General features: G+C 57.3%; 2 protein-coding genes across 2 annotated transcripts; one reads left to right on the top strand and one right to left on the bottom strand.

The window, feature by feature from the left end:
- Window positions 1-5,675: 5,675 nt before the first annotated feature.
- Window positions 5,676-5,988, bottom strand: LOC136454865 (large ribosomal subunit protein uL6m-like). The gene is made up of 2 exons (XM_066455117.1): window positions 5,857-5,988; window positions 5,676-5,801 (listed from the first exon to the last, which is right to left on the bottom strand). The coding sequence occupies exons 1-2, from the start codon at window positions 5,986-5,988 to the stop codon at window positions 5,676-5,678; spliced, it is 258 nt and encodes an 85-aa protein (XP_066311214.1).
- Window positions 5,989-6,489: 501 nt separating this feature from the next.
- On the top strand, window positions 6,490-7,439 carry LOC136454863 (mitochondrial uncoupling protein 5-like). The gene has a single exon (XM_066455116.1). It carries the CDS (start codon window positions 6,490-6,492, stop codon window positions 7,411-7,413), a length of 924 nt encoding a protein of 307 aa, XP_066311213.1. The 3' UTR covers window positions 7,414-7,439.
- Window positions 7,440-7,673: the final 234 nt, after the last annotated feature.

Genomic DNA, 7,673 nt, shown 5'->3' with positions numbered 1-7,673 from the left:
TTTGTCGCCGAATGGACGGAGGTGCAGCAACCGACCCCGGACGTCACCCATGAGTACTAGACAATGTACTTCGACGGGTCCGTAATGGCACCTGGCTTGGGGGCTAGAGTGGTTCTGATATCCCCGGATGGGAGTAGGCTCCGCTATGCCATCCGCCTCTATTTCTCGGCCTCAAACAACACCACGGAATATGAGGCCCTCATCAATGGGCTGCACATCACCATCGATCTCGGCGCAACGTGACTCTACGTCCATGGTGACTCGGAGTTGGTCGTTGACTAGGTCATGAACGAGTCCTCCTGCAAAAGCCCCCTCATGACAGCATACTGCCAGGAGGTGCGCAAGCTTGAGGACAAATTCTAGGGGATCGAGCTGCATCACGTCCCTCGAAAGGACAATGATGCCACCGATTTTCTCACAAAATTAGCCACCAGGCGGGAGCCGTCTCCAAGCGGGATCTTCATCAACGATCTCCATGAGCCGTCTGCCCGCTTCCTGGAAGGGCCGATCGAGACACACCCCGACGCCAAGCTAGCACTCGAGGGCTCTGACCCTAGTGCCTCCGCAATGATGTCACCCGCTGATGTCACCGTATTGGCACTGGATCAAACTGACTGGCGAATGCCGCTACTCGCCTACCTCCTCGAGGAGCTTCTTCCATCCGAAAGGACTAAAGCCCAATGGATCGCTCGACGCACCAAGACCTTCGTCGTGCTCAGTGACGAACTCTACAAACAGAGTCCATCGAGGGTGCTCATGAAGTGCATCCCCACCAATTAGGGGAAGCAGCTCCTCCCGAGGTTCATGCCGGGATCTGCGGACATCACGCGGCCCCGAGGTCGCTGGTCGAAAAAGCCTTTCGCCAAGGTTTTTACTGGCCCACCATACTACGAGATGTAGAGGAGGTCGTCCATAGGTGTGAGGGATGCCAATTCTATGTTCGACAAACTCATTTGCCAGCACACGAGCTTCAAACCATCCCCGTCACCTGGTCATTCGCGGTCTGGGGCCTCGACATAGTAGGACCCCTCAAAAAGGGCCTGAGCGGCTTCACTCACCTACTCATAGTAGTCGACAAGTTTACCAAGTGGATATAGGCCAAGCCCATCACCAACAACCGCTCGGAAGAGGCGGTCAAATTCTTCCTCGACATCATCTACCGGTTCGGCTCCCTCGACTTCGGCGAGCGCAATGGGTACCTCAAGTGCATCACACTCATAGATGCTCAGCAGAAGAGCATGGAGCTCCTGACCTTATCATGCAGTCAAGGCAACTTCTGGGCAGGGACGCTGCCACCAAGGTATGGCCAACATGGCCGGAAGAGATCTCATCAAACTTTATGAACTGGCCAACCTGAGTAGCTGCAGGCACAAAACCCTCTACTAGCATGATCATGGGCGACTTCCCCTCTGATAAGGCTCACCCTGTGAAGATCCACTGGAAAGAATCCACGCACGGCTCCATCTCGAAAAAGGCCTCGCAGACGAATCCAGCTCACCACCTCCTTCGGCGGAAGCCGCCCCTTCTTAGACAAAGACGGCCAGCACCGCCTCGGGTAGCCTCCAGCTCGACATTGCGCTTCGGATTCATGAAGGGATCTGTGAGTCCTCCCCCTTGCTTACCCTCTCTCTCACTTAGGGACCACCGCGGCATACAGACACTCTCGGTGAGGAGGAAGAAGGAGGAGAGGCAATAGTTGGAGAATAGGCAAAGGACTATGATGAGAAGCCCTCTCCCTCCTCCTATTTAAGGAGGAATCGCGACAGCTGAAGAAGGGCAAAGGATTAGAGCGAAAAACTCTCTCCCTTCCCCCATTCAATGCAGATGGAAAATGATGGGATGCACCCTGACCGATGGGATGCACACTGACCGACGAAACGACGCCTGGTCAGACGGGACGTGGCCTGGGTATGGCCCACCACTATCGCATGCCGGGCGCAAGAACCAAAGCGTCACCATGCGTAGGTGGCCCTCCACCTTCCCAGGCAGGACTTGGAAAGACCCAACTACAGGATCTTCGCCCAAGAAAGACCATTGGGCTTCCTAAAGTCAATCGAACGGCTCAAGAAAACACCGAGAGATAGGTAAGGAGCAAAGGGACGCCCCATGTGGGCCATGCCGACTCTGTCACGAACGATGAGCATGGGTCCCGGTCAGACATTTCCGATTGAAGCTCTTCAAACCCCATCACTCGAGTCATCAAGGTAACACTATCGACCGCTGCTATTTCTTTATATAATCATTTAGACATTCATTCCTTATGCCCGCGCCCCCCGGACGATTTGGGCCCGAATCGCTAGGGGGCTCAGGAACTAAGGCATCGCACGTGCGGCGAAATGCATCACAACGCTCCGTGTTGCGTCATGAAGCGGCAGTTGCCTCATTCAAACATGAGCAACGACAGACCGGGGTTCAAAGGCTGGCCCACAAAGGGCTCGAGGCCACCTCACGTCAAACAAAGCTAGGGGAGAAAATATAGATGAGCCCCGTGCAGCCCTCGCCTAGTCTGCCCCGAAGTGGACAGGGTCATCTCAACCTTCTCGTTCAATCCTAAACCTCTCGCCAAGCCCATAGAATCTCCATCGAGGGGAGGCCAGCAGGCCACCCGAGTCGGTCTCCGAAACGACCTAGGCATCTACCGGGTTGCAGGTAAAGGAGCAGTGGAATGTCACAAGAGGGCTATGCTGACCCCGTCATGAACAACGGACCTAGATTTCACTCGATCATACCCGTTAGCGAGCTCACCGAGCGCGTCACTCAAGCCTGAGCGATCGAGGCAAGCGACAAAGCTCAGCCCCTCCGGTTGTGAGAAACTGAGGACGGGGTAATGCACAAAACTCAAACCGACCCCTACCAAAGTCCAACAGGGCTTAGGGGCTCAAGATCCCTAAACTAACTGCCTCGGCTGCACGGACTGCACCGACGCCAGGATCCGCGAGCTCCAACTCGCCCGATCCCTAAACTAACTGCCTTGGCTACGTGGACTACATCGACGCTAGGATCCGCGAGCTACGACTCGCCCGATCCCTAAAACTAACTAAACTAACTGCCTCGGCTACGCGGGCTGCACCGACGCCAGGATCCGTGAGCTACGACTCGCCCGACCCCTAAAACTAACTAAACTAATTGCCTTGGCTGCACGGGCTGCACCGATGCCAGGATCCACAAGCTACGACTCGCCCGATCCCTAAACTAACTAAACTAACTGCCTCGGCTGCGCGGGCTGAACCGATGCTAGGATCTACGAACTTCATCTCGCCCGATCCCTAAACTAACAAACTGCCTCGGCTACGCGGCCTGCACCGACGCCAGGATTCGCGAGCTCCGTCTCGCCCGATCCCTAAACTAACAAACTACCTCGGCTGCGCGGGCTGCACCGACGCCAGGATCTACGAGCTCTATCTCACCTGATCCCTACACTAACTGTCTCGGCTGCGTGGGCTGCACCGACGCCATGATCCATGAGCTTTGTCTTGCTCGATCCCTACACTAACTGCCTCGGCTGCGCACGATGGGTCCGCGAGTCTGACTCGCCCGATCCCTCGGCCGTGCTCGACGCCAGGATCCACGAGCTCCGTCTCGCCCGATCCCTAAACTAACCACCTCGGCTGCGCACGGAACCTTGGGCAAACAAACCGCCTTGGCTGCGCACGGCACCTTGGCTGCGCACAGCACCTTGGTTGACAACTCTGTCTCGACTAAAATGCACGCACACACGCACGCTGACAAAACCCCCAGGCGATCCTGACCGAATCGCCCGGGGGCTACACCCGCGGATGCACTCGCGCGCACCCACAGACGAAACAAAACTTCCCCTGCTGGCAACACCCGTGGGTGTGCTCGCGCGCACCCGCCGTCAAGACAAAAATTCCCTAGACGATTCTACCCGAATCGCCTGGAGGCTCGGAGGCTACTGTTGGGTTCATAAACCCAGGGTCCCTTATGGACCGGCTTCCCAACAAAGGCTCGGCCCAGCAGACGACGTTGCGAACGACGCAACTCCTGGGCCGGCCCAAAAAACCTATCAAACAGAGCAATCTAATTTCCAATCGAAAGGCATGGCCGAGGAGGAATGGCGCCCGCTTCCGACTCTGGCCCGTCTCTCCGAGCGGAAGTCCTCGCTTCCGACTCTAGCCTGCCTCTCCAAGTGGAAGGCATCGCTTCCGACTCTGACCCACCTCTCCGAGCAGGAGGCCTCGCTTTTGAGTCAGGCCCGCACTCTTCGAGCGGAAGGCCTCGCTTCCGACTCCAGCCCGCCTCAGGACAGCCTCTCCGACCGGAAGGCCTGGCCGAACACCACTTCCGACTCCGACCCGCTTCTTCGATCGGGAATGCGCCGAACCCCTACTTACAGCTCCTCTCCGACTGTCACAAACAGAGCCGACAGAGACCGACCGACCAGAGACGCCCGCTCGGTAAGGACTAGGAAACGGGCGGAGAAAGTAAGGCAGGGAACTCAAGTCAACCGCAATACCGAGGACCGTACCCTATGCACCTGCAGGACAGTACCCTGCGGCCTCCTTGGTATGACAGAACCCAAGTAGTGTTGTATGTGCCGATATTTTCCCTACAGTATTGTGGGCGCCATCAACACCCATACCAGACAAACACGGTAAGGCTCCCCCACATGTCTCTGGGCATCAACAGTATTTTGGGCGCCGACATTTACCATACCAGACAAACATAGTAAAACCCCCTATATGCCTCTAGGCATCGACAGTATGACAGGGACCGACGTCTGCCATACAGGAAGAAGACGACACAACCTCCCACGTGCATCTGACATTAAACAGTATTGTGGACGCCTACCATCATCTTATACCCGCCGGCATGGGCAACAAGACTTAGTAGCATACATACTCTCTCCCTCTCACTTGTAAGGCCTTCCCCTTCATCTATAAAAGGGGATGGGCTCTCTCCCAACAGGGGTCCGCTCAGTTCGCTTACATAGGATTCACCCTCTGTAACTTTAGACACTCTAAAATTATACCGAGCACACGCTCGAACACTTAGCGCATAGCAGGGCTCCCGTCACTCTCGGCCCCTTAGACCAGAGTTCGACCGGACCTCTTGTACCCTCATCTTTCTCCCTTATGTTTGTAACCCCACAGCAAACTTCGAGCACCTGGGCTCAGGAATAAAGTCACCGACCGACTCAAACTGGACGTAGGGCACGTTGCCTGAACCAGTATAAACCCTGTGTCATTGAGTGCTAGGCTACCTCCGATCACAACGTACAACAAAACTACAAATATTTACGTGTTGATCACTTTCTGCACCGACTTAGTACTATGCCACACGCTTAATTTCAGGGTCATAGTTCTCAGATCATGTTCACAGTTCACACTCAGTTTGCAACAATGAATCCAAATACCCAAATTCGAAAGGAAATATTGCAGTCGAAAATTCAATCCAATTTGCAGAGCAATGTTCCAGCTGATGTCAACAAAAAGGAACTGGTAACTTATTCCAACTCATGGCACTACAACTTCATTACATGCCCCACATATATCCTGTTGCCTGCAAGCTGCAACTGAGGTAAGGATAAGACAATGGTGATCTTCCTAGCACGACACAACCAGATCAGACCGGCATCACTACAAATGTGAGGAAGGATGGGTCCCAAGGGGTTAAAAGCCCAAGACAATGGTGATCAGTGATCTGCCTTGGAGTCGTCACTTCTTTTGCTTCTTCCCGGGCTTCAGCTTGATAACCTCGTCAATGTACAGGACCCCCTTCCCCTTGTACACCTCTGGAGGTATGCAGCTTCGGACAGCGCCGGCGAACTGGTGCACCCTGTCCTTGTCGATGCCAGTGCAGCAGATTATGTTTGGGTTTGAAGCAGAAGACACGGACCGCTGGGGGAGCGGTGAACTGCACCTCGTGGCTGTAGCCCAGTTTCAGGAACAGCTCGCGGCCTTGGCTCTCTGACCTCGCTTTGAAGCCGACCCCGACGAGCTTCAGGAAACGGAAAAACTTGGCTTCCATTGGTGATAAATGAGGACACAAAAATCGCGTGACGGCGACGACTCAAACAACCGAACGTAGTTTGCTTTCCACCTATATCTAAGTTGGTGCGAGCCAGACACGGAATACAGACAAGTTGGGATTTCCTTGGTTTGCACCTGCCTCGGTCATATATATATGCGCCCGGGCGTCGCTAATCTTCAACCTGTAGAAAACTGAACGACATCCATGGCGTCCCCCCTACCGCTCGAATTCCGGGGCGTCGCGGCGACGGCGCTGGATCCGCCACCAGGCCCACCACAGCAGCACGCCAACAATATTGATCAGTCGGCAGAGGGCAATTTAATTTATTGCCACTCTTACGGTTGTCACTCCTCCAGTTGCCAGCGTTAAAAGTGCTCCTACGTATTTGCCACTACATGCAATTCGCCTTCTACGGATTTGTCATTTTCGCCGACGTGCCGTGCCAGATGGACTCACCAGCGCGGAAGGCAGCCTGGGAGGCCTGTTTGGGCCTGACAAATGACCTTCCTGCCGCTGGACCTCATCAAGGTCCGCATGCAGCTGCAGGGTGAAGCCGCCGCGGCGCCGCAGCCAGCGCTACGCCCGGCGCTCGCCTTCCACGCCGGTGGCCACGCCGTCGCGCTCCCGCACCACGACATCCTGGCGGCGCCGAGGAAGCCGGGGCCGCTGGCCGTGGGCGCGCAGATCCTGCGGTCCGAGGGCGCGGCGGGGCTCTTCTCTGGTGTCTCCGCCACCATGCTGCGCCAGACGCTCTACTCCACCATGCGGATGGGGCTGTACGACATCCTCAAGACAAAGTGGACCCCGCAGGACAACAACGGCGTCCTCCCGCTGCACCGCAAGATCGCGGCGGGGCTCGTGGCGGCGGGCGTCGGCGCGGCCGTGGGCAACCCGGCCGACGTGGCCATGGTGCGGATGCAGGCGGACGGGCGCCTCCCCCTGGCGGAGCGCCGGAACTACGCCGGCGTCGGCGACGCCATCGGCCGGATGGCACGTGACGAGGGCGTCCGCAGCCTGTGGCGCGGGTCGTCGCTCACGGTGAACCGCGCCATGATCGTCACCGCGTCGCAGCTCGCCACGTACGACCAGGCCAAGGAGGCAATCCTGGCGCGCCGGGGCCCTGGCGCCGACGGGCTCGCCACGCACGTTGCCGCCAGCTTCACCGCGGGCATCGTGGCGGCGGCCGCGTCCAACCCGGTGGATGTCGTCAAGACGAGGATGATGAACATGAAGGTGGCGCCCGGCTCGCCCCCGCCGTACGCCGGCGCCGTCGACTACGCCCTCAAGACGGTAAGGTCGGAAGGGCCCATGGCGCTGTACAAGGGGTTCATCCCCACCGTGATGCGCCAGGGGCCATTCACCGTCGTGCTCTTCGTCACGCTCGAGCAGGTGCGCAAGGTCTTCAAGGGCGTCGAGTTCTGAGACGATCGGTGCCGACGACGAAGATGATGACGGCAACCGCCGCGACGGCGTGGCCACCGGCGTGGAAGGCGAGCGCCGGGCGTAGCGCTGGCTGCGGCGCTGCGGCGGCTTCACCCTGCAGCTGCATGCGGACCTTGATGAGGTCCAGCGGGTGCGTGGAGCAGCCGGCCACGATGGAGGCGATGCCGCCCTCGACGAATCCCTTGACACCCATTGCTTGCTTGCTTGTCGCTTCGGTTTCCTCCCTCTTTTTGTCAGGA

This window comes from Miscanthus floridulus, chromosome 5 (assembly GCF_019320115.1).
Source record: "Miscanthus floridulus cultivar M001 chromosome 5, ASM1932011v1, whole genome shotgun sequence".
Classification (NCBI taxonomy): Eukaryota; Viridiplantae; Streptophyta; class Magnoliopsida; order Poales; family Poaceae; genus Miscanthus; species Miscanthus floridulus.
The sequence above is the reverse complement of the archived record's forward strand: the minus strand, read 5'-3'. Positions and strand labels throughout refer to the sequence as shown.

Excerpts from the sequence above, each read along its gene's own strand:
- LOC136454865 (XM_066455117.1), bottom strand. The coding sequence starts at position 5,988 with ATGGAAGCCAAGTTTTTCCGTTTCCTGAAGCTCGTCGGGGTCGGCTTC. Across the intron at positions 5,802-5,856 it reads AGTTCACCGCTCCCCCAGCG|GACAGGGTGCACCAGTTCGC; the intron begins GTCCGTGTCTTC and ends GGCATCGACAAG.
- LOC136454863 (XM_066455116.1), top strand. The coding sequence starts at position 6,490 with ATGACCTTCCTGCCGCTGGACCTCATCAAGGTCCGCATGCAGCTGCAG.